Source organism: Typopeltis vanoorti, chromosome 5 (assembly GCF_054136105.1).
Source record: "Typopeltis vanoorti isolate ZY-2024b chromosome 5, IOZ_Tvanoo_1.0, whole genome shotgun sequence".
Lineage (NCBI taxonomy): Eukaryota > Metazoa > Arthropoda > Arachnida > Uropygi > Thelyphonidae > Typopeltis > Typopeltis vanoorti.
Window position 1 is genome coordinate 3,051,258 of NC_143553.1, and position 27,157 is coordinate 3,078,414.

The 27,157-nt window shown below is 34.6% G+C and overlaps 1 protein-coding gene across 2 annotated transcripts in view; it reads right to left on the reverse strand.

Annotated features, from left to right (window-relative positions):
* The window catches only part of LOC150106190 (uncharacterized), a 303,918-nt gene that overhangs the window by 80,862 nt on the left and 195,899 nt on the right, over positions 1 to 27,157 (reverse strand). For both annotated transcript variants that reach the window (XM_090393027.1, XM_090393028.1), the window contains one exon: positions 22,967 to 25,814. In XM_090393027.1, the coding sequence (XP_090249153.1) occupies positions 22,967 to 25,814 (2,848 nt within the window). The remainder of the gene's footprint in view (positions 1 to 22,966; positions 25,815 to 27,157) is intronic.

Consider the following 27,157-nt stretch of genomic DNA (forward strand, 5'->3'; position numbering starts at 1 on the left):
TGGTGCCACCTGTTGTATCTTTTTGTTATTGAAAGCAGCAACCATCATTAGTGTTGTGTCAACTGTTTATGACATTTGTTTCATTAGAAGCCGAATTATAGTGCCAAGAGTGACAGTGTGTTTTGACAAATGGTCGGAAAATGAGTTGCAAACAGAGAGCTGTGATTGACTTTTGTGTTAAACTTGGTAAAAGTTTTACCAAAACGCATCAAATGCTTCAAAAAGCATACGGTGATGATTGCTTATCCCGTACTCAAGTTTACGAGTGGTTTAAGCAATTTCAAAATGGTCGTGAGAGGCTTGAGGATAATGAAAAGGCGGGCCGTCAAAAAACTGGACTGAGCAAAGTAAACATCCAAAAAGTGCATGATTTCATCAAAGAAAATCTGAAATCGTTTGTGAGATTGATTGAAGATGAAATGGGGGATATCAACTGTGCACAACATTTTGACCGAGAGTTTGGGCCTTCGTAAATTAAAACCGCTCGTAAGGACTCAAACTTCCTTGAAACAATCGTCACTGGTGTTTTGAGTATGAGCCTGAAACAAAGCGCCAGAGTGCTGAGTGGAAACCACCAAAAGAGGGGCATTCGAAAAAAAGTTGCTTGGAGAAGTCAAAAGTAAAGACAATACTGATTTGTTTCTACAATTCCAAGGGCATTATCCACAAAGAATTCGTTCCGCCTGGCCAAACATTCATTGGTGAGTTTTATCTCGAAGTTTTGAAACGATTGATAGTGAGAATTCATCGCGTACAGCATGAATATCGTCATGCAGGCAGCTGGTCACTTTTCACGATAATGCACCATCTCATCGTTCAAACATTGTGAGACAGTTTTTGAGCAAAAACCAAGTTTGTGTGTTGGATCATTCGCCGTATTCACCTGATTTAGCACCCTGTGACTTCTTTCTCTTCCCCCTGACTTTATTTGCCAATGAAATGAAAGCAATACGACACCATTGAAAACATTCAAGTGGCAGTAACTACGATCCTTAACTGTATCAAAGCTGAGGGAGAGTATATTGATTGAAATAAATGATTTGAATAATTATAATGCCCTGTATTTTATTTTCTATCAAAAGTTCAGTTTTCTTTTTGGACAGAGGGTGTATATTTTGGTCCTCCTCTTCTTCTTTTCTCTCATATCTTCTCTTCTAATATGTTTGCAATTAATTCGATATGTCTCCATATATGTCCCAAGAATTTAATCTTTCTACGTTTCTCTTCTTCGTTGGTTTTTCTTTCTCTCCAATTTATTCTTAGCAATATTCTCCAACATATATTTCAAGCACTTCAATTCTTTTCCTGTCTTCCACTGTTATAGTCCAAGTCTCAAAACCATATAAGAATATGCTCCAAAAAAAACGTTTTTATAAATCGTTTCCAATAGCTTTACTTATCTCACTTGTAATAAATGATCTATTTTTCTTTAACCTCCTAACTGGCCAATGTGGAAGAAATAATCAGATCATTTTAGAATTTTTCATGGATCAAAACATGGTCGGCATACTTTCTTTTATCTTGTAACCGCGGTATGACAGCGAAGTGTTTAGAAGGAGGGCCATAATTGCCAATGACTTTATGCGTGGGTTATGCATGGAGAGTGGTGTGGAATTTGTGGATGTGTGGAATGAGTTCGATGGGCGAAAGGACTTATATAAGATGGATGGGTTACATTTGAATGGAGTTAGTGTACGGAGACTTGAAAGAGTGTTGATGAATGATGTGGAAGTGGATGTACAGACTCAGGGAAACTAGATTTATTAAGAGGGGGGGGAGTAGATATGCAGACTTTAGGGGGGACAGTTAAGTGTATGAATGAGTATATAATGCCCGGGCGAGTACGACGGACAACAAATCAGAATGGGATAATTAGTATAAGGAATCAAAGTAGGGATGGGACAAATGGGCTTCTGCGATTCATGTACACTAATGCCAGGAGTATTAGGAACAAGAAGGAAGAGTTTTTGGCCATGGTTGGCACTTCCAGGCCACAGGTTGTCGGTATTAGTGAAACATGGCTGACAGAAGATGATAAAGCTAGTGGGATTGAATGCGATGGGTATAGCGTGTTCAGGAGTGACAGGGTGAATAAAAAGGGGGGAGGAGTGTTATTGATGATAGCTGATGAGCTTCAGCCAAGGAGTATAGAAATGGAACTGCAGGATGGGGAAAAAAGCACATTTGAGGCTGTTTGGTGTGAGATACTATCTAGCAGAACAAAATATACAATTGGGTGCTGCTATAGACCGGGTGATGGAGTGGATGGTGGGAATAGTATGCATAAGCAAATAGAAGAAATGAATGGAAGGAGGGTAATTATTATGGGTGATTTCAATTATGGTAACATTGACTGGAAAGAGGAGAGGGCACATGGGAGGAAGGAATTGGATTTTATGCAGTTATTAAGGGACAACTATCTACGGCAACATGTATTGGAAAATACCAGGGGGCAGAGAGTGCTGGACCTAGTAATTGCAACTGAGAATGTAGCTGTAACGAACATGACCATGTTGCCACCAATTGGTGAGAGTGACCATAAGGTCATGACTTGGGAGGTGGCTAAAGGAGTCGAATTTACAATTAAGACAGGGTATATGTGGAATTACCGGGCTGGTAAGTATGACAAGCTTAGGTGTGTGCTTGGCTCAATGCCATGGCATGTAAAACTGCAAGGGCTGGATGTTGATGGTGCATGGGAGGTGGTTAAGAACTGTTTGCAGGAGGCAATGGTTGACTGTATACCAAGAGTCCGAATAATAAATCAGGTAGGGGTTAAATGGATGAATAACACTATTAAGCTTGAGCTGCAAAAAAAGAAACAATTGTGGAGGGAATTTAAGGAGAAGGGTGACCATCAGGTGCATGAACAGTATAAAGCTCAGGCCAGGATGGTAACAAGGGTGGTAAGAAAAGCAAAAGCAGATTACGAAAGGAAATTGGCCATGCAGGCTAAAGAGAATCCCAAACAGTTTTTTCAATATGTTGCAAGTAAAAGGAAAAATGCTCATGGTAGAATGATCTTAAAAAATGCTGAGGGTAGGGAGGTAACTGAATCAGTCGATGTTGTGGAATTACTGAGCGAGCACTTTGCAAGAGTATATCATCCAGGTGGTGGCTTTGCGGAAATGGAGGAACCAACAGCTTATACTGGAATTGTGATGAATACGGTAGAGGTAACTAGTCTATTACAGAACCTCAATGTCAATACATCTGTGGGATTGGATGGTATACCAGCTCGTGTCGTACGTGAAGCGGCCAAAGAATTGTCAGTGCCCTTGACCCTTATGTTTAATTTGAGCCTCAGGACTGGGTCAGTCCCAAGGGGGTGGAAAGAGGGGAAAATAGTTCCACTGCACAAAGATGGTTCCAAGGCTGCTGTTGAAAATTACCGGCCAATCAGCATAACAGGAATCATTATCAAGGTCTTAGAGAAAATAGTCAAGAGGAAAATACAAGATTGGATAGAAGAAAATGGGATACTGTATCGGGGACAGCATGGTTTTGTGAAGGGTAGGTCATGCCTCAGTAACTTGCTCACGTATTATAACACAGTGACGGCTGAACTGGATAAGGGTAATGGGTTTACAGTGATTCTGCTGGACCTTGCTAAGGCCTTTGACAGGATACCACATGGAATTCTAATCAGTAAATTGCAGCATATGGGAATGGACATAGGGTTGGTGAGATGGATAGGAGGGTGGTTGACGGAGAGATATCAGAGAGTGGTTTACTCAGGAGTAGAGTCCACAAGACGCCCTGTGACTAGTGGTGTACCACAAGGATCTGTTCTTGGACCACTGCTGTTTAATTTGTTCATAAATGATATAGGAAAGGATCTGAGAGGAACAGTTCATTTGTTTGCGGATGATGCGAAGTTGGGTAGGGTAATAGTGAATGCAGATGACGTCAAAATTTTGCAGGATGATTTGGATAGATTGGAGGTCTGGGCTAGGGAGAATGGATGTCAATTTAATGTGGCAAAATGTAAGGTTATGCATTTTGGGGTGAAAAGATGGGAGGCAGTTTACTGCATTGGTGGAACCGTGCTCCAGGAAATTGATGAGGCACGAGATTTAGGAGTGTTGGTGGATAAGGAATTGAAATTTAGGGGACACATTGCAAAAGTAGCCAAATCAGCTCATCAAATCACTTGGTTGCTGAAGAATACGTTGACAAGCAGAGACAAGCAGGTTATTGTTCCTCTGTATCGAGCCTTGATAAGACCTCATCTCGACTACTGTGCTCAGATTTGGTCACCTAGGTTTCTTCTTGATGGGGAGGAGGTGGAGAGGATCCAGAGGCGAGTGACCAAGATGATAGCAGGTCTGTGGAATGAACCGTATGCGAACAGGTTGAGGATTTGTGGGTTGCAAAAATTGGTTGATAGGCGGAGGAGGGGAGATATGATTGAGACATTCAAATTACTGAAGGGTTTCTATAAAATTAATTCAGAAGATATTTTTGAGAACAGGGCTGGTTGTGGGAGGACTAGGGGGACATCCATGGAAACTGGGCAAAAGTGTGGTTAGTAAAGGTGTTAGAGCTGGGTTCTTTACTTTTAGAGTAGTGAATGAGTGGAATGCGCTCCCTGAGTCTGTGGTGGATGCTGTGACAGTGAATGAGTTTAAGGCGAGGTATGATAGATACTGTATGAATGTCGAATAGTTGTGATGAAAATGATTTGGGGCCTCCCTCGATGAGTCTAATGACTCCCTGGAGTTGCCCGTAATAATAATAATAATAATTACCTACCTCCACCGTTAATCCCTTAATGGATTAAACGTCATGGAGCGACCTTTGCATTACTTGACTTAAAGTATACTGTGTTATTAAATTTTCATCATCGTCATTGATATTTGAACTATTTTGATTTCAATCGTGAAATGATAACTTCATCAGCCTTAGCAATGAATTTATTTAGTAGTAATAAATTTGTTGTTTTTTATTCTTCAAATCACCGCAATGGTGATTTGAAGAATAAAAAACAACAAATTTATTCTTAACAAGAACAAGACAATTTATTACCATTATAATAACAGAATTAACTCATGTCAATTATTCTTCATTTGTAGAATTTTCACCAGAGTATCACAGGCATCATCAGTACAAGTACAAGGCTAATTAAGCAATAACTGTTATATTCACAAAGCGCCACCTAAGTAGCTAAGGTTAAATTTCCTAAATTTATTTAATTATTTAATTATAATAATTTAAAAAATAAAATGGAATTAAAAATAAAAATAAAAAAAAAAAATAAATAAATAAATAAAAAATTTTTTTTTTTTATAATTAAATATATATATATATATATGTGTATACATATGTTAGGAAAGATTTGCTGCTTTATAAAGTACTATCTCCCACAAGGGGGGAAAGACGTAGACCATCAGATCTGTTTAGGTTAGAGAGTGAAGTAATGTTTCACATGTTTCTTTGTATAGCCGTTCCATTAGGAACTGACTTTTGTCTTGTTCCACTTAACTCTATGTCTGGTGTTGATGGCATGTTCTGCAATTCCAGACTGTTTGGGTTCAAGGTACTGGATATACGACTGGTGTTCTTCTAACCGGACCTGAGCAGATCTTCCTGTTTGTTTGTCCGAAATATGATAACCCACACGAGCAGGGAATCTGGTAGACACCTGGATAGCTGAGATGTGGGAGCTTGTCCTTTGGAAACACTAGGAATGTGGAGATTTTTCTGACAGGTCGAAAAGCCACACAGATATTTAGTGGTTTTAGCACCTTAGCTATGTGTTCACTAACCCCTTGTACATAGGGATAGGTATGTGTGTAGGTTCTTCTGTACTTGAAGAGAATGCTGGAGCACAACTACTTAAAACTCTTTTTATGAAGGACTTCTTAGCATTTCGAACAGCGTATCTTTGACAACATTACACCCAGACCTAACATTTGGTTCAGATATGAGGACGACACTTTTGCTATGGAAGGGCACCTCAGAAGAACTACATCAGTTTCTCTCAAAAATTAATGCACTTCGTCCAAGGATCCAGTTCAAGTAGAAGTAAATAAGCAGTTAGCCTTTCTAGACCTCTTGATTCTTTGCCAACCTGATGGTTATCTACAATTCACAGTCTATAGGAAAGAGACTCATACAGGCCAGTACATCCCAGTCAAAAGGCAGATACTATAAAAACACTAGTTCATAGAGCCCACTCCTTTTGTTCTTCAGAAAAACTTTTACAAAAAGAATCACAGTATATTAATTCCTCCTTCATATCCAATGGCTATAAGAAGTCCTTCATAAAAAGAGCTTTAAGTAGTCGTGCTCCAGCATCCTCTTCAAGTACAGAACCTACACGTATACCTATCCCCTATGTACAAGGGGTTAGTGAACGCATAGTTAAGGTGCTAAAACCACTAAATATCTGTGTAGCTTTTCGACCTGTCAGAAAAATCTCCACATTCCTAATGTCTCCAAAGGACAAGCTCCCACATCTCAGCTATCCAGGTGTCTACCAGATTCCCTGCTCGTGTGGGTTATCATATTTCGGACAAACAGGAAGATCTACTCAGGTCCGGTTAGAAGAACACCAGTCGTATATCCAGTACTTTGAACCCCGAACAGTCTGGAATTGCAGAACATGCCATCAACACCAGACATAGAGTTAAGTGGAATAAGACAAAAGTCATTCACAAAAGTCGGTTCCTAATGGAACGGCTATACAAAGAAACATTACTTCACTCCCCTAACCTAAACAGATCCGATGGTCTACTTTCCCCCCTTGTGAGAGATAGTACTTTATAAAGCAGCAAAATCTTTCCTAACATAATTGTATACACATATATATTTAATTATTAAAAAAGTTTTTTATTTTTTTTATTTTTTAAATTATTATAATTGAATTAAATAATTAAAAATAATAATAATTAAATAAATTTAACCTTAGCTACTTAGGTGGCACTTTGTGAATGTAACAGTTATTGTTTAATTAGCCTTGTACCTGTACTGATGATGCCCCTGATACTCAGGTGAAAATTCTACGAATAAAGAATAATTGACGTGAGTTAATTCCGTTATTATAATAGTTAGTAATATGTCTACTCACGGTATTTCCTTACTGAAACGTAAGACAATTTATGCTCTCCCATTTTAATGACGATATTGCAGAAATTATTTTCGCACAATATTACTTCAGTTTTAGAAACAAGTTTATCTGTTTTAACGAACAATAAATGATGCTAAACTGCATTACTCACTTTCTGATTGTAAGAATTTTTTTTATACAAAAATTTATAATCTGTTTCTTTTTGGACAGATAGGGGTCCAATGATATTTCAGCAGAAACTTATAAACTTCATAATTTGCCTTTCATTTGAGATTGCAGTTTTATTTTTTTTTTACACATTTCTAAAATATATAAAATATAAATATATAAAAGATATCCTATACAGACTGATTCAAAATGTATGCTCATTTTGAGGATTTTTGGTTTGAAAGTTTTCACAGACTGCATTCAAAATCTATTACTTCATATTACTCATTTTGACAAAAAGAAATAAGGCAATACTACTATTGCATCTGTCAAAGCAGGTTCTTCTAATTCTGGACTATTTCTTTGCAATCTACAATCAGTTGTTCAGCTGTTTGCCAAAATTATTCCAAGTTTTAGAAATGCTATGCTGTATTTTCACCATATAAAAACTGTTTACATGTATGCCACAAAAAAGAAAGTTCAGTAGTGTTATTTTTTGTTGTTTTATAATTTAAAAAAATTTAAATCACTTTACTGCTTTAGGTTGTCATTTCTAAAATAAGCTGTGTCAGAACTACTAGATAATCCTCTCAGCTGGAGGGAAAGGCTAAAAGCTTAGATTACTCTCACTGCAATTGAGAAAGAAAAAATAGTTCTCAAGGAGTCACACTAAACAGCCTCAAGCAGTAGAGCAAAATACATCAGCAATGTCTTGTTTAGTTTTCAATTAGCAGACATCCTAAATAAACAGAAATACTGATATTTCTTTTAGAGGCTAATAATGTCTTAAATTTTATTAATAACAGTTTCACTTTTATTATCAAAAAATTATAACTTATTTAATACAATTATCTTAGAAAGAAAAAAGGGTTTGAAATTTTTTAAAAAATAGTGTGTTACTTTATATACATTCAATTTTTATTTTTTTTTTTTTGGGGGGGGGGGGGGGGTTTACACTCACCTATTCAAACTTCAGATATTTCAAATAATTTATTTTCAAGTGTTCACAAGACAATAGTTACAAATGTAAACCACTTGGGTGTGTGTGGGGGGGGGGGGGGGTAAACTCATACATTTTAGTGTCTAATAGTAGTAAAAAATATAGTTACTTCAAAAATGCAACACATCTTAACCAGCAAAAAATGTATTTTAAAATGTGCAGTGATTTCTTCTTTGTACTACAAAAAATACTAGATGATAATAATAAGAAAATGTGTAGTATTTTCTTTTTCACTGAATGATTGTTTCAGAAGTAAATGTTATTTGCAATGTTTTTTTTTTTTTTTTTTTCAAAAAAAAAAAAAAAGTGCATATGATTATTTTCTTGCTAGTTCTGCCAACTGAGCATCAGATAATTATAATGGCATTAACTGTAGCAGATTTGCAATCGTTATGACCTCTTGACTTAGAAGAGTGAACTGTGTTAAACATTTTGGTCATTTCCAAAAGCATTTCTATATTCACTGTGGATGATGTGTTACTGAAAACTGTGGAAATTATTTTTGTGCTAATTTCAAAAGCTTGTGTTAAACAATATTTTAAAATATTCTGGAAAATAAAATGCTAACAAGCAACATTTATTGAAATAAATATTGAACATTACTTTTTTTTCTTGCACTATTCTGATATATGGAAATACAAATGTCATGTCAAGCCATTATGCTTACAGATTTAGATACAGTGCTGTTGTTTGTGAACGATTCTTTCTGCTTTTATGAACAAGAAATTATGATAAACTGCATTGCATTCTTATTTTAAGGCTAATTTTGAAATATCCCAAATTTATATTCAGTACTATATCAAATGAATTCACAGTTCAAAAACAAAACAGATTATTTGTTGCAAGTTTTTTTCCACTTGGTTAGACTATAATAAATTTAGTTTAATCCTTTATCCAAGTATAAGCAAACAAAGTTTGCACCTGAAGTATCTTCGGGACTGAGGCAACATAGCATTATACATGTCCACAAGGAGATGTGCTTTGCATTATGGGAGATACTAAGACAAGTAGTGATGAGAACTTGGTCCACCTTTACCACGAGTTGCCTCAGTCCTGAAGATACTTCAGGCACAAACTTTGTTTGCTTACTTGGATAAAGGATTAAACTAAATTTATTATAAACAGATTATTATTGTTGTTGTCATTTATAGAGTGCTCATTTCATTAATAATTCTGTTTCTTAAAACATTGTAAAATATATTGTGAAACTATCTGAGGTATGTCCTATATGGAACTGATTTTAAATTTTATGTTTGTTTTGAAGTATTCCAATCACAACTCACCCCCCCCACACACACACACTTGCCATGACCACTCACAGTAATTGAATTATAAACATCTAGTTTTTTATAATTTTATATTTTATACTTTTCACAGTGTGTATTTCATATTTCAGTATCAGAAATCTATTACCTCATTTTACCTGTCGAGAAATGAAATGAAATAATTATTTTCTTATCGATACTCATACCACTTCTTGGTAATTTGATTATTCCAACCACAACTTTCTTTCCTTTCTGGGTGCCAGTGTTCAGTTGACTAGGGAACACTGATCAGCTAAAATTATTGTAATTATTTAGAAATAGATTATACTATTCATACTTAAAAAGTCTTACTTTTTGTCATGAAAGTTAGATATGATGGTTAATTTGGAGGAGGGGAAATACAATTTTAATTCCATCGTGAAAAATTTGGAAATAACATTTCACTTTTGACAAAAGTACCTATACATATTCTGAATGAATACAGGTGTATAAGTCAAAATTGCCATATAAAATCTAAACTATCAAAAATATATATATAACAATTTACCTCATAAATGTTCATTTCAATTTGTAATGAGCGATTTTGAGAAACCAAGAAAACTGAAAATGCAGACTACATTATACATTTATATATTATACATTATATATTATATATTATATATATTATATATTATACATTTTGTGATATGCTTAAAAATTTTTGTATCGTTTTCTATAAATCATTCTTTCTAATGAGTATGCTGGGCATACTCATTACAATGTCATCATTGTTCAACTTGGAACAGTTTCTGCTCCATTTGAGGGTACAGCAGTAAAACAATTTTCTATAGCCTGGCTGCCAGATAGTGCACATGAGTGAACCCAATAGTAATGCACTTGTTAGAGGCTTCCCGATCAGCTGACAAATAATCTTGCGCCACTCACCCTGCCAGGTCGTGCCTAGAGGGAGATCAGTCAATGGTATGCAGGAAGGACTGTCCAAGGCAACACTTGGACTGGAGTCTGGGGATTCCACTCTGTGTGAGTTACATACACAAATTCCTACCTCAGTTGCATGCCTATACTCTTGGTTTCCTGAATCAACTACCCTACATATGAAAGTCAAGCATAAAAATACTAGCATTTTAACTGTGGATACAAAAAAAAATCTCCCATAAAAATAACAAAAAAACTCTAAAAATATGAAAAATATAACACAAAAAATGGAAACAAATAATAAAAATATGCTCTGACAACTCAAAATAGCACCCAAACTTTTCCCATAAAAAATGCTTCTATATCCATTTCACCAATATTCAAGGCATTAATACAAACAGGAAAGGATTAGACAAGTGCTGATTTCCAGAAACAGGCTATGAAAGATCAGGAAAAACTCTAAATAAAAAGTGCAAGGAAACTGAAGAAAGCAGTATTATGGGTAGATAAAGAAATCTGTTTAGAAGATATAGGGGAGTTTTCCCCAGATTCGGAGATGTGGGGAAAAAAAGGAGTATGTAGAGGTACAAGAAAGATATTAATATTGAAGGAAAATTTGAAAAGAGAGAGTTTGTTGAGGAACTCATGATAATGAAAAGTGAAGTGATATCAGCAATGGAACAGCTGCCAAAAGGAAAAGTTCCTGGAGTGTCAGTGGAATTATTAAGAGCAGCTGGGGATGAAGTATTGAATATAATGACTGAAATTTGTCAAGATGTTTGGAAGAAAATATACTGACCTAGAGAATGAAAAACATTGATATTCATCCCAATTCTAAAAAAAAATCCAATCCCTTTCTTTCATGCTTACACGGTGATCAGAATACATTATGAAACTTTATGGATACAACTACCGTGTTAGAGTAAAACTTTAATTTAATATAAACCAAAATCTACACTCCATGTTTCGACCTTCACATTAAGGTCATCGTCTGGAGTATACGTATATATACAAAGAAACAAGCTGCACTACAACGTACATGCCATGCTTAAAGTTATTGATCAACCATTAAAACTATTTGCCTGACCTCTGGTGTTAAAAAAAAAAAAAACCTAACTACCTCAAAGCTAGAGTCCTGTTATTATTATTATCTAATAGGTTACAAAGTTAAATTAAGTGGAGAGCAACATGTTCATACAGAAAATAATAGATAAATAAATACACAAAAATAAAATTGCTTATATAAGTATACATATAAATTGCAACGACTGGTACGGATAGTGGTCAATAAAAGATGAAAAATTACTGAGAAAAGACCCAATAGGCTTCACTTAGGCGAGGTAAATTTATTGAAATTAAGTGGATATTGAATCCAACATTATTTCTTAGCCGAATAAGAAACTCAAAGATAAATCTAAGAGTTTCATGCCAAATATAAAAAACTATAAAAGTTTGGCGAGTCCAAGCATAAGCCAACACCTGGTACATGCTGGGGCAACTCGTAGTAAAGGTGGAGTAAGCTTCGATCACTGTCCTTAGTATTTTCCCATAATGTAAAACACAACTCCTAGGAGATGTATGTTGTTGCAATAAACTCCAGGGTGTGCCAATGTGGGGGGGATCCTTAGAGGTGTTGAATATGTTTTTTCATTTTAAAGGTGGTTTAAAAGTGGCATTAAGATTATAACGATGTAGGATTCTATTATTTGTTTTTTGTTTCTGATAATCCTTTAATATGGGAGTGTTATGGATTTACTGTAATCTATATTACTTTTTGATGAAGAATTTTATTAATAGTATTTTTGCTATATCCGTTATTTATAAATGTATTGCTAATAATTTTTAATTCTTGTTTAAGAGCTTGTTCATTAGAGTAAATTGTTATAGCTGTTTTTGTGAAGGGTGGTGATATGAATTAGTATGTATATATTGGCTGTGTGTGTAGGCTTAGGCTCGAGATAAACAGTGAAGGACAGACTGTCTGAGGGAAGATGTGTGACTAGGGTATCCAGGAATGAGAGCAAGTTCTGATTTTCAATTTCAATAGTAAATTGCATGCGCTCATGTTATTTGTTCAGGTGGCTAAGGAATGTATTTAACGTTTGGCAGCCACGTGGCCAGATAATGAAAACATCATCAACGTATCTAAGCCAAACTGTAGGTTTTAGAGTAAAGGAATCAAGAACACATTGCTCAAAAGCTTCCATATAAAAATTAGCAATTGGGGAGGATAGTGGTGAGCCCATGGCTGTACCTTCTTTTTGTAGGTAAAATTTATTTTGCCACACAAAGTAACCGGAACATAGTACGTGGACAAAGAGAGCCATAATATCGGGCGGAAATTTGTTCTGTAGAAGAAGAATTGTGTCATTGATTGGGACATTTGTGAAAAGGGCAGAAACGTCAAAATTTACTAATAAATCATCTTTGCCGAGTGTTATGTTTTTAATTTTGTCTATGAAGGGTTGTGTGTTCTTTATATAGCAGGGGGAATGACCTACCAACTCCTTGAGTGTTGATGCTAATTTCTTGGCTAGGTGATAATTAGGGCTATCTATTACCTCAACTATCGGCCGAAGCGGAACATTCTGTTTGTGTACCTTGGGAACACCATATATTCTGGGAGAATGGGTGTAATGGGGTATTAGTTTTTTAACAGTGTCTGACAGCCAAGAGGTGAGAGACTTAAGTAATTTTACAGTTTTTTTTCTTTATCCTGTTGGTCGGATTATAGTTCACAAGCTGATAGGTGCTATTATCAGAGACTAGTTGATTCATCTGACGAATATAAGTTGATCTGTCAAGGATGACCGTGCCATTACCTTTGTCTGATTTTGTTATAATTATATCTTGATTAGCTTTTAATGACTTCATTGCTGCTAGTTCTGTTTTTGCCAAATTGCTACATATGGTTTTCTTTTTATTCAAAACATTGCTGGTTTCTAAACGAATTTTATCAGCTATATTATTTGGAAGAGATTTAATGCCTCTTTCTATGTGGTATATAACATCCAGTTTATTAACAGTTCTAGGTGCTACTGCGAAGTTTAGGCATTTATCGAGTAATTTAACTTTTATAGCAAGATGGATGACAATCCTGTGGATTTTTATCCCTTAATCGCTAAGTTGATTAAATGTAGAAAATATTATTAAGCACCTGGCTCGCCCAATTTAGGGCTGTGTGAGAGCACTTGTACCGATTAGCAGAGTTGCCTTCGGGCACTTGTGTTTCCATTTGTCGTTCTCATCGTAGTTGGATGACTCTTGAATGAGTTGATTGGGGTGGAAAGCAGCCTGAGCGAAGTATATAGAGGCAGTCCCACAAAGTAAAGTGGGTATATCTGGTATATGTTAGCATCTCAATGGAGGAGAACATTTCTGACAAGCCACAGAGCATCAAAAATCATACGGAGACACTTGATTAAAACCAGTTGTTATGTACTCTATTAACCTGGACTGGCTGAGTTGTAATATGCCATATATGAAATCCAAACTGCTCTTTCGGAATAAGGTTGCTTTTGTTCACCTTGTCTTGCACAGTTGAGAATAATTTTTTCCACAATTTTCCCCAGGCATGATAAGAGGCTGATGAGCCTATAATTCTGAGGGCACTGAGGTGCTTTCCCTGCTTGTGAACGAGGATTATATCTACTTGTCTCCAGTGAATGGGAAAGTAACTGAATCTCAGCATTGCATTTATAATGGCTACCAGATGCATAACTGCTTATATGATGATAGAATAAACTTCCCTAAGGAAACTATGACAAATATTTTCACAGCTGCAGGACTGATGGAATGTGCAGCGAACATGCTGGTGGATTTTTTCGATGAAAAGCAAATCCGCATGCATGTAGATGGACTACATTGTAGCTCCTTTATCGTGTAATGCAAGTTTACCGTTATTTAAGGTGTGACTAGATAGGTTGATCACATGAACGTTGCTTGCATGTGGTTGGTCGCTCCTCGTCTCACTTGTTTGTTGTTCACTGTTGGAGTTATTTTCCAGGGAAGCAAGATCCTGATTGGTTAGATTTGTATGATTGGTATTCAAATTCTGCCATTGTTTTAAAATATGAAATTTGCCCTTAAGTTTTTCTTTATTACTTTCCAGAATATGTTTAGCTGAATTATCAGTGATTCTTTCAAGCACATTTAAAATATCTGGATTCATATAACTAGAGAGTTCAGATTGTAAATTTAAAACTTGCTTTTGGGTCATTGCTAGGTTTTTGCAGGCTGGTTGAATTTGTTCTCTAAGAATCGCTTTCTCTGTATGTGCATAGATACAAAGTGCTTTACCGGAAGTAAATTTCTTTTTCAGCTTGATGAAGTTAGGCATCACCGATTTGCGACTGTTGCTAGAAACAGTGAAGCAGAAGAGTATGAGAGGCAGAATTGTGTGATGGCAAGGTATGATAGTAGGGAGCTGAGGAGAAAAATTAATGATGATATCTAGAACATGCAGAAAGAGGATTTGAATACAGGATGTATGGATTAATTTGAAGATGGGAATGGTCTATATTTGAGTGGGAGTGGCAGTATGAATCTGGGTAGATATTGTTTTGATGAGAGGAGAGCGTGTAATCAGTCAGGAAAACGAAAACTAGACAAAAGGATTGTTAGTGTAAACTACCAAGAAGAGTGTGGGATATATATAGTGAAGAAAAGCAAGATAGGATGCAGGAATGGACTCGATGAGAACAACAAAGTCAAAAGACTTAAATGAGATGAAGAACTGTGAGAAGGTAAGGGAGATCAGGGAAAAGATATTCATTACAAGGGGTATTAGGAATAAGGGTGCAGAGTTTGTGACCTTGATACAGTTAGCCACAAATCATTTGTGGCAGTGAGACATGGTTAATTGAGGATGACTTGCTCATGGGTATAAAATGTGACGCTATAGCATTTATTGTAAAGATAAAAGTGGAGGTGAGGCATTACGGAAGATTTCAGAAGAGTTGTATCCCTCACATATGGCACATAAAGAAAGTAGTAGTATCACTGCTGCTTTCTTCAAGCCTCTGAGGCCATTTGGTATAAAGGTGAGGTAAGCACAAATTTTCGATATTTAGTGAGGTATTGCTACAGGCTATGCAAAGGAAGAAGGATATGATTCCAAAATTTTTAGACAGACAATACTGGTTAATAGGAAGGTGTGAATAATGGGTGGCTAACTATGGACACAATGATTGTAAGCGGGAAATAACGTGTGTAAGGAGATTGAATTCATCAAACATAAGGTACAACTACCTTATGCAGTAAGCAGATGAACAACCTGTGGAACATGGGTTTGGAGTTGCATATCATCTCATACGGTGATAATAGAAGATTGCACCATGATACCACCAAATGGGAGATGTAGTTTAATTTTTTTTTAATTAATTGATCATGTAGTTTTGATGTGGGCAGTGGCAAGGTTTATTTGTGAACAAATAAACCTTTTGTGGGTGGAGCCACATTAAAAAAAAAAAAAATCACCTTAAGAGATATGGCAATGGTTCCTAAGCTACTGGAAGGGCCTCCTGAGCAGAACAGACTAAGAGAGATACCATGGTCCTCCAGGTTGGGAGGTTTGGCATCAGGTTAGGTATTATAGCACATCAAAATCTAGTTGTTGAAAATTTTATTTTTTACTTGGTTAGAAATTAAAGATGCCAAGAAATTATATTCTTGTTTAATCCACAATCCAAGTGTAAGCAAACAATGTTTGCATGTGAAGTTTCTTCACGACAAGCTTAGTCATAAAGATACTTCACAAACATCATTTGATTACACAAAGTTTACATGTGAAGTATTTTCACAAACAGGCTATTTCCATACAAAGGCTAATGATTTCACATTAATTGGCAAGGTATCTAATGTGAAGCACACATTCTTTTGGCTGTGTATAATGTATGTATTATGGGGAGGGGCACTACCTAGACCAGTTTTGACTTTTATTGAGGTCTCATTAAGTGAGAGCCAGACCCAGCAGAGATACCAAGGTCGAAGCAATGCAGAATTCATATACTTCTATACAAACAGTGAAAAGATGTAACACCTAATTATTAAAATACTCTGGATTGAGCTAGTTGCTGAAAGTTTTTTCACTTGATTATAAATTAAAGATACCAAGAAATTATAATTGGGATTTCATGATATCATCTCATACAGTGATAACAAAAGATTTCATCATGATACCACCAAATGGGAGTGATCATGTAGTTTTGATGTGGATAATGGTTAGGTTTATTTGTTAACTATAGGTTCACAAATAAATCTTTTCTAGGTGGATCCACATTAAATAAAAAAAAATCACCTTAAGAGATATGCTAATGCTACCTAACCTACTGGTAGGGCCTCCTTACCAGGACAGGCCAAGAGGTGCCTGACTGTGAGTGAGTGAGTGAGTGAGAGAGAGAGAGAGAGAGAGACCCTCTTAGTCATCTTAACCCTTTCATTTCATTTGCTTTCACCTGGATAAAGGATTAAACAAGAATATAATTTCTTGGCATCTCTTATAATTTACATCAAAATCTGTATAATTCAGAGGCTTCAAATGGAAAATTCATCAGACTTTAGTAAGAACACAGAGGATAAATGTGGAAGGAGATAAAACGCTCCAGAGACTATTGAAAAAAAAGCTAAGAAATGGAAGAAAGAGTACTGTAAAAAGAGTACGAGATAATGAAGGTGGCATGAAAACTGAAGATAAAGATATTCAACATATATGAAGTAATTACTTTGAAAGACTGTTAAATGAAACAAGCAGTGACAGAACAGTGCCAGAAATTATTCAAGAGAGGAATGCAATCAGGAGTACCTATCAATCATATCATGATTGATGTGAGATGGAAAAAGTTATCAGAAGACAATTCGCTGATGACATACTTTTAAGAAACTCTGCAGAAGAACTTAAACAAATGAACAGTGGATTGAATGCAGAAAGTAAAAAAAGAAAGGTTTAAACATAATCAAAGACAAAACAAAAATGTATAATAAACACATCACAAAAAAGCCAATACAAATTTGGCTTTTTTTTGATGTGTTTATTATACATTAACAGAACACCAGGAAACTGATATAGCAAACCTATGTTTACCTAGGTCGCAGTAGAGGGACACTGAAGAAATTATATATAGAATTCAACTTGGTTGGATAGCCTCTGGAAAATACTGTGAAACACTCAAAGGAAACATCCTGATCTGCCAATCCCAAAGAAAAATATTTGACAGATGTATACTTTCAGTCATGACATACAGAGGTGGAATGTAGCCTTTAACTACAATAATTTCTTGTCTAGTATAATTTATTGTATATAAAAGTAAATTCCTTTATATGCATAGAAAAGCAGAATTGATATTTTTTTTTTCTTACTATGTTTACTTCAGTCTCCCATTAAAACATAGCATGTTGTCATGGTTATGTAGAAAAACTTTAAATGCATAAGGGGGGGGGGGGAATTATATATATATGACAGAATGATCATTGACTCGGTTAACATACATAGTTATTATGAAGAATTAAATGACTAGAACCTAGATTTAAGTAAAAAGGTTTTAATATAAACACACTACTAGTTTTGGCCTGTAACAGCCTTCTTCAGGTGACATTATAAAAGAAAAAAACACTAAACATTGAGGGTTAAAATACTATGAACAACACAGACAGTCTTTAAACATAATTAGCATGAAAACGTTGTAGTTGTATTTGAAGCTGTTCTTTCGTTTGTTGCATTGTTGGGAGAGTGCGTGTTTGCTGCATCACGTGAATGCCAGTACATGATTACAGCTGAATGACTATCTGGGAGGTTGTAGCTTAAGTTGTTATTTAGATGAACAGGACTGAAGATGATTTCTCTAGATTCCACAATTTTTCTCTCTATTTCGTCACTGCAAACGGAAGATGTTAGTAGATTTTTCCCAGCAGACTTTGTGACTTTGGTTATCATCATTAGGATTAGCCGAGAAAAGGATATGACTTGATAATGCACTCGCTCGCTGTCTCTTGTAAGTAATGTCTTCTTCCATTCGCATTTCGACAGATTTGTCTGTCTGCCCGAAATAAGGAATATCGCAGTCACATAATATTTTATATACACCAGGGTATTTGAGTTGATGATGACAAGGTTTTGGGTGGCTAATTAAGGAACGGATCTTTGGAAGTGGAGTGAACAAGGTTCTGATATTGTATTTTCTTAGAACTTTTGCTAATTTGTGTGAAACAGTACTTATGTAAGGAATAGATATATTACCTTTGAATCTATTTGTTTCTTCTGAGTGATGTCTAGGAGGATTAAGAAGGAATTTGTCAATGATTTTCTTGGAATATCCATTAACTTTGAAAGAAGTTTTCAGATGGTTTATTTCTGTAAGCAGTTCATTTGGGTCATCAAGAAGAGAACGGGCTCTATGTCCCAAGGTGGAAATTATTCCAAGCTTATGAGGAGGGAAATGATGAGACTGACTGTGCAGATATCTGTTGGTATGTGTGGGCTTTCTATATATCGATATTTTTAGTTTACCAGAAGAGCGAGTCAGTTTGACACCAAGAAAAGGCAAGGAATTATCCGTTTCAAGCTCAGCAGTAAACTTAATACTTTGATGTTGGCTATTAAGATGTTCGAGGAAAACCATAAGGAATTCATGTCTATGGATCCACATTCGTGTACTCGCAAATATTTACTTAGAGGATTTTGAAACCAAGGCTATCTCTTCCTTTATTTTAACACCTAAAGTTTGGAAACATTATGTGGATGATGTCTTCATTGTTTGGAGCCATGGACATGAATCCCTTATGGTTTTCCTCGAACATCTCAATAGCCGACATCAAAGTATTAAGTTTACTGCTGAGCTTGAAACGGATAATTCCTTGCCTTTTCTTGATGTCAAACTAGTAGTGTGTTTATATTAAAACCTTTTTACTTAAATCTCGGTTCTAGTCATTTAATTCTTCATAAAAAAAAAAAATATATATATATATATAATTTTCAAGCACTTTTTCCACATAAGGCTTTTCAAGATGATAATATATACTGCACATGCCTTCACCTTCATTTTCATTTCCTTCACCTCCAGTTTCATTTTCTGTCTATAGCATATTATGGCAAACATATAAGCCAAGTGAAATTGATTTTGAAAGGGCCAAATTATCAAAACATTAACTTGTATTATGTTCAAACTATAGTCATTTTCTGGTCTGTTGCCAAAGCAATTATTCATAACTTTTGTCCTACGTTTGCTTCTGATTCTTTTCATCTGGATTGTTATACTGAAAAATAGCTTTCCAAGAGAAAGAGAGGGATAGGTGGCTAACTTTCTGGTTTTTAACTTTTCCAATTCACGCACTGACGATCTTTGTAAATGACTTCACATCATTAAAAACATACAGCTTATCGACAGGAGATTTGTTAGCTATTCTCGAGGTTTATGCTTCAGAGATGACAAGTTACATGGCAGTTTTTTACACTAACTTCCTCCCTTAGTATTTAGCAAATTATGATCAATTATCTCCTCTCACATGCTTTAAACCTTTGTAATAGTAAGGTTTTATGCTATCTAGACACCTCTAAAATTAATAATTGATCATCTTCAGGTATCGATTCTACTACAATTAATCACAGATTATTTCGTTTATGCCTCTCAGTGGGACAAATGGTATGAAAGTGCCTAAATAATTTTATTTGATTTAGCATGAAAGAACTTTTAAGTAAGAACAAATTTATTACTTTGTCCTTTGCAAATGGGCTGCAAGAATTCTCTATGGATGCATGTAATGGTTGTAATAGGTAACTCTTCATCTCAACCCTTTGAAGTATAACTTTGGTAAACTACGATTCTGTCCTTTTGTTTCCATTCTAATTCTTCTAAATATCAGAAATGTTAGCCTACCAGCTGTAAAATCAATTCACAGTTATTTATGAAAAGGATAATATATATCCATTTTGATTTCAATCTGGCAATAAAATCAAAATGGATATATCCTTTTTTATAAATAACTTACTTTTGCTAAAATGAAAAGCCTTTTAGGCTCTTATTTCAGCCATCAATTCAGCTTTTTTGGTGTATAATGCAATTTTTTTCAACAAAATGTGCATTACACAAATAAAGAAATCTGCAATACCTATCTTAATAATCTGTCTCACAAAATATCAGGTCAAATTGAAGAACACAAATTCAATTAACAATATATTAGTTTATGGCATGTCATAAACATATCAAGCAATTGAAAACACCTACATTATTAACATACAATCAGATATCAATAAATTATGTTAGGAAATGACAGTTATCCGTAAACATTCTGAAAGCAGCTTGCACATCAATTGATATGGAAGTTTTTATTTTTTTTTTTATCAGGAGTTGAAATGAAATTTGTGAAGAAAGCAACAAAACATATCCCATGTGATCATAGAAAAGAAATAATAAAAGAATTAAACCAGGAACCAATAATAGAGAAAATAAAGAAATATAAATACAACTGGATGGAGCATGTTAAAATAATGCATCTTGAGAAACTACTCACATTCTTCATTATAAACTATCAGGAAGAAGAAGAAAAGACTATGTTGTCCAACGAAGAAACTTGTTGATGGCTTCAGAAGCTAGAACAACCATAAGAGGCCTAAATCCTTGAAGCGCATGATGGTAATTTTTTTACCCTATATATATAATTATAACGGTCTACATTTAAATAAGTAAGAAATATCCAAGTTTTGGGAAGTGATCACTATTAATTGTTCATTTGTTTTTTAATTATTTTATTTTTTTTTTATCTACACATCTCACAATTGCTCCTTTGAACTCTAATAGTGTAATGTATACTTCAGCTGCAATCAAGAAACGAGCTAATTATACGTGTGATTTATGACTCATTATTTTGATTCATTTTTTGAAGGTAGTTTTAAATATGTCAAATGCATATATTCCATTAAAGCTATTTATTTCTTACTTATTGTTTTATGTTTACCTTTTATCCTTATTATATTAATGATACAGTATCATGCAGTTTCTTATTTTATCATATATCATGATTCCATTCTTTTCAGTTGCATTATTTTAAAATACTATAAATATTCTTTAAGAATCTTGATGCATAAAATTTAAATATTATCTGTAAGTCTAAACGTGGATGAGTCTGATAGTGAAATACTGATAGTGAAAAAAAGTCAGATGCAAACCCACTCTGGACAACATTAATGCTGTGAATTCTACCTTTTAAAGTAAAAGCATGTGAAAATCAAGAATACTGCATACTATGTTCAGTTTTTATGATATCATCCATAAAGTCCTACATTTCAAGAAAATAGATAAATTCCATGAAAGCATTAAACATCTCATGGAACGGCAAAATATGTTGAAAATTTAAGTTCAAAGGTTATATTGAAAAATTTTACGATTTCCCCTTTTATTTAGACTGGTGTCTTTATTTATTCTGGCATGCTCATAATGCCACAAGTATGTCAAATAAAAAAAAATGTTACAAAATATACTGATTTATCCTTACAGCTGAGTTCACATCTTCAAGATCATCAACATTAATTCTGTATCACCAAGCATAAAAACAACATAGCCAGATGTGACAAAAATTGTCAAAGTATTCTATCCCTCTTGCAACATTAATCAATGATTGTTTAAATCTGTTTTGCTCAGTTTTAGTAAAAAAATAAAATAAAATAATTTTATTTATTTCTCAAATAGCTATACAATCTCGTCCAGAGCAGACTTTTGCAAACATCCATCATGGTGCAATTTGAAGGCACAACTGTTGGTTGGAGAGTGGGTGTGTGCTCTCCACTTGGCCAATCAGGTTAACATAGTATTTTTTCGTCTAAGTTTTTTTTTTTTTTTTTAATATATTACCAAAATAAGAAACCAGCTGCAGGTTTCAGTACCTTGAGAGAATGTCCTCATAAAAATATTATTCTCTCCGGTATAATAAGAATGTGGTGGAGTCATGGTATTAAGTTCTCAGACCAGAGAAGAAAAGAAAAAAAAAAGATTTGCCTGGATTTCAAGAATATGAAGACGCTTCAGGAATGGTACAAATGTCAGTAAAAGATGATGACAAGATAAACACTAGGAGGGATGTTTATCAGACTCAAGAGTGAAAGACTATGTATCTTGATGGAGAGATAAAACAGCAATATGACTAAAATATAAATTGTAAGGTGTTTTACCTAATGGCAGTAACAGAAACGAAGCAAAGAAGCCATCCCTGTAAGCTAGCAAATTCTCCCCCCCCCCTTTTTTTTTTAAATGGTGAGGGATGGAGTGACATGAAATCTATTACTTCACAAGAGAAGGTGCAAACCAACGAATGAATTTAGGATACAGTGTAACAGCTTCGTGACAGATCATGCATAATAAGTCTTTTGTTTCTAAGTGGTCCTGGAATAAACCATTGTCATATACTAAAATATCAATGAATTGCTAAACAAAATTTCTAGAAAATTTTTTTTGCCAGAGAAAAATTTTCAGAAAGGCACCTTAACGGAACTTCCCAATACAAATTAAATTAAAGGAGATTATTAAAATAATTATTACAGAAAAATCAAATCAACAGACAATCACAAACAAGGCAACTTACACACTCCTCCAGAGCAAAACAGCTATCACAGAGGTCTCCAATAACATCTTCAAGAAAATTATTGGGGATATCACTCCAGTCAAGTTCTGTGTTTGCAAGATGTTTCTTATGAGCAATTTCTAAGCAACCAAGTGTTATATCCAGATTATCAAAAAGTTTACTAGTTTTATTAAGGAAACGTTCTGTAGATAAAACACTTCTGTTACTTATGCAATGCTCCTTGTCTTCATTTAAATAACTTATATCTCTAAATAGCTGATCTTCTTCTTCTTTAATTTCCTTACGCAGTGCATTTAGGTTACCACATTTAACTGCACCAGTCTTTAAGCCATCATCAGAACCAAAACTTTCAAGTGTGACATCACCCCATACATTTGTGGTATTATTTGTGTTATTGTTCCAATAATTGGCATCATCATCATCATCATTTGTACTCCACTTCCACTCCATCTTTTTCTTCCTTCCAGCTCCCTGAATTTTACCTCCAGAACTCAAAGTCCAATTATTAGATTTTATTGGTATAAAAGAATGAAAATTATAATCATTTGAAAATGTCTCAACTAAATTTTGTTGACTATCAAAGTAAGGAGTGCGTGAATCTGTATTTGTTCCCTTATCTTTATAGAGACTTGTCTTCCAAGTATATAAAGGAATGAAGTTCAAAGGACCAAAGTTCTCTGGATCTTGACAATTCTGCATTTCATTTTCATCAAATGAAAAATGACCAGTGAGTGCTGTTAATTCATCAAATGAAGATGAAATTGCTCTTTTGTGTTTTCCTTCATTAACTGGAGATTTTGCAGATTCAGCATTTAATAAAGTCCGATGAGGAAATTCTAACAATTCAGAGTGTTCTTGTTCTTTTCTATCACAAAAGTTGTTTTTATTATCAAAATTATTAAAAGAATCCGATACAGAATGCAGCGTTACAGGAAGTTGTAAATCTTTGTTATCATCTTTAGTACATGGAGATTCACTGTTTTTCACAGTTAACATCAAAACCTCTGCATCATCACTATTTTCAGTATCTAATGAATCTTGTCTTATTGGCTGAAAATGGGTTTTGGGAGAAGTTAATAAATTTTCTTCATTCTCTATTGATAAGCACTCATCCCCTAAAACAAGTGGATCATTCAATACATAACTTTCATCTGAATAAGCTGAATTCTCAACAATTAATTTCGATTTTGAGGGAATAACTTCAACAAATCTACTTTCTCCTTTATGATAAGTGAGTGTGCATTTTGTTTTTAAAACAGAAGCATCAATATCTTGAGTATCATCTGAATCCCACTTACTATCCTCTATAGCTGATTGTAATTTATCACTCGAGAATGCAGAACTTATATTTTTTGAATTCTTGTCATCACAAAGTGACATGCCTATCCAGTTGGATTTCTCATCTAATGGAGAAGGTTCCCATATTTTCTCCAAATCCATACCAAATACTAGTGATGAATCAGATGATTCAGATTTCCATAATGAATATAACCCTTTAACAGCTCCTGTCACAGAATCTGGAGTAGAGCTTTCTCGGCTAGAGCCATCTAGTGAAGAAATTTCTGTTATTTCACCTTTTATATTAGATAATGAGTCTGTACGTACTAGTAAGATGTTTTCTAAATCATTATCCTTATAACAGTTATTTTCATTTTCAAGATTCTTTAGATTTCCTGTTGCAATATTCAATTCTATATTATTAACATTGCATTCATTATCACTGCACTCTAAAGTATTATTGGAAAGCAATGAATCATTATCATCTTGGAAGGAACAATTATGACTTTTGGAAGAAAACCAGACTTCCTCTAATATCTGTGAAAGATTATCTGTACAAGAATCAAGTGGCACAGAAGGTATACTCCTAATTGAAGTTACAGACTCAGGAGGGGAAGGGTTTTCCTTTAATATTTTGAAGTCATCTGTATTAAATGCCCATACAGAAGTGTTCTTTAAAATTACATCATCATTTTCATTATGTGTGTCAGACTGTAAAATACCAAAAGAGCTTTTATGTGCAATATTTTCTTTTAATTCAGATCCTTTGTGTGCACAACTCCATATGTCTGCCAATTTCTCATTAAACTTGCTGGTCAAGTCAACAAGAAGTTCATCTTCATTTTTACAGATATCTTTTTCTATTAAAACATCTGAAATTGCAGCACACATCATCATGTCAACTTTTTCACAGCTGCCACAAATATTTTCAAATAACATATCCAAAGCATCATCTTTATATTTTTTCCCCAATGATTTGAAATTAGGATACTCTGTGGTAGTCCATTTTTGGATTTCAGGAGAATTTTCTTTGGATATAGAGCAACTGTGTTCTTCATAATTTTTTGTGAAGCTTCCTGCAATCCCATCACTATTATTTTCTATACAAAGGGTGCTATTTATTTTCTCTTTAGATGGGATGATGTCATAGATTTTATTTCGAAACTGGTTAAATGGTAAATATTTTACAGAAAATGGTATTCGTTGTGATGATGTTTTCATTTTTGGAACTATAAACAAAGGCTTGTTTTCTTGATCACACTGCTCTTTCTTTGGTGCCTCCAGAAATTTACATGTTTTTGTTTTAACTTGCTGTTTTTCATCTGTGAATCTAATAATAGTATTTTCCTTCTCAGAAGTATCACTTTCTCTATCAGAACTATCATCCTCTATATTTTTAATGAAATTCTCAATTTCACTAGCAGTAATTTTATCATTTCTCTCTGAAACATGTTCAAAAATTCGCTTTCCATTCCAAACTGTCTTCAGAATATTTTCCCTCTCTTGCTGATGGCACAGCTTGGCCATTGATTCAGACTTGCCATTGAGAGCAGGAAAGGCTGCATAATATCTGAAATGAAAAAGAAACAAACAAAAACACAAATGATATATATTTTCTTTTTTTAAAAAAAGCAAAAACAAGGAAAGAAAGTTATTTTTTAATAAATTTTGTACCCTCCCCCCAACTTTCATTTTCCTGTTACAGAGATTTCAATGCAAGTCAGTGCTATTCAGCATAGAAAGTTGATTTGCAAGCTGAACTACTTAAATTTCAGGTTAAAATTTTAGTGTTAGTTATTCAATAATTTAATAAACAAGAAAACAACTGCATTAAAAGCAGAGATATTGTAGCTCTTTTTTAGTTACAAAAAATCACCATAGCTCAGTCAAACCTTTCAGCTGGAAAGCAAAAGGGTTTGATAAAGCATGTATGATACCATATCCAAAACCCAACTGGACTAGGTCGTTGGTTGTTTTGGGTTTATGACTGAAGCAACTCAGGCTTTGAAGTCAGTATATTATGTCTGCTAAGTGTGTGCATTCTTATGGACTATTTGTCTGTTTTGCTGTTTGAAAAACATGAGTTTCTTGAAGGAAAAACCCTGCCACCTCAATATGACACTGGCTAATTCACCTTTAGTTGAAAAGTCGCAAATATCACAAAATTTTAAATCATCTAATATCAATGTTAGGATTGTACATCCAGTTTACGATGGAAAAGGAAAATAACAATAGTTTACCCTTCCTACACATCTTAGTAACATGCCTCCCTAATGGTAACTTTTCTTTCTCTGTATACAGAAAACCTACTCATACATTCACAAACTCTCCCACCACCACCCCTCTCAGCAATATGGCGTTATTAAAACTCTAACCAATAGAGTTCACAATCTTTGTTCCAGTGAAACTGCCCTTTCAACCAAACTCACACACTGTTATGTTTCTACCCTTGCTCATTGTAATATCCTTTATCTTTATCCCTTTTTATTATTTTTTGCATGATTTACTATCTTATATATACTTTGGCTTCTATCTGCTATCTTCAACTTCATGTATCCCTAAGTCGTCTATCTTACTTGAATATGTGATCTTATCTCTTATCTGGCAAATTTCTCAATTTTGGGCCCCCAGAAATACCTGTTCCCTGATCACTATAAGCTATCCTTATTCACTCAGGCAAATTTATTTACTGTGCCAGCCTGGGCCTTAAGGGTAGAGTTAAACTCAGCCTAAGGACAGTTATAGAGTATCAGGTGCTACTAATATCATTTACTATAATTCAGAAGCCTTGGGTTTTCTAGTTTATTTGCAGTTGTGCCCCTTTTCTTTCTTAATTGGGATATCCCTGCGCACATATATGATCACAGGTTCGAAATTTTATGAAGGATCAGGGTCAGTCAGCATGGTCAGAAA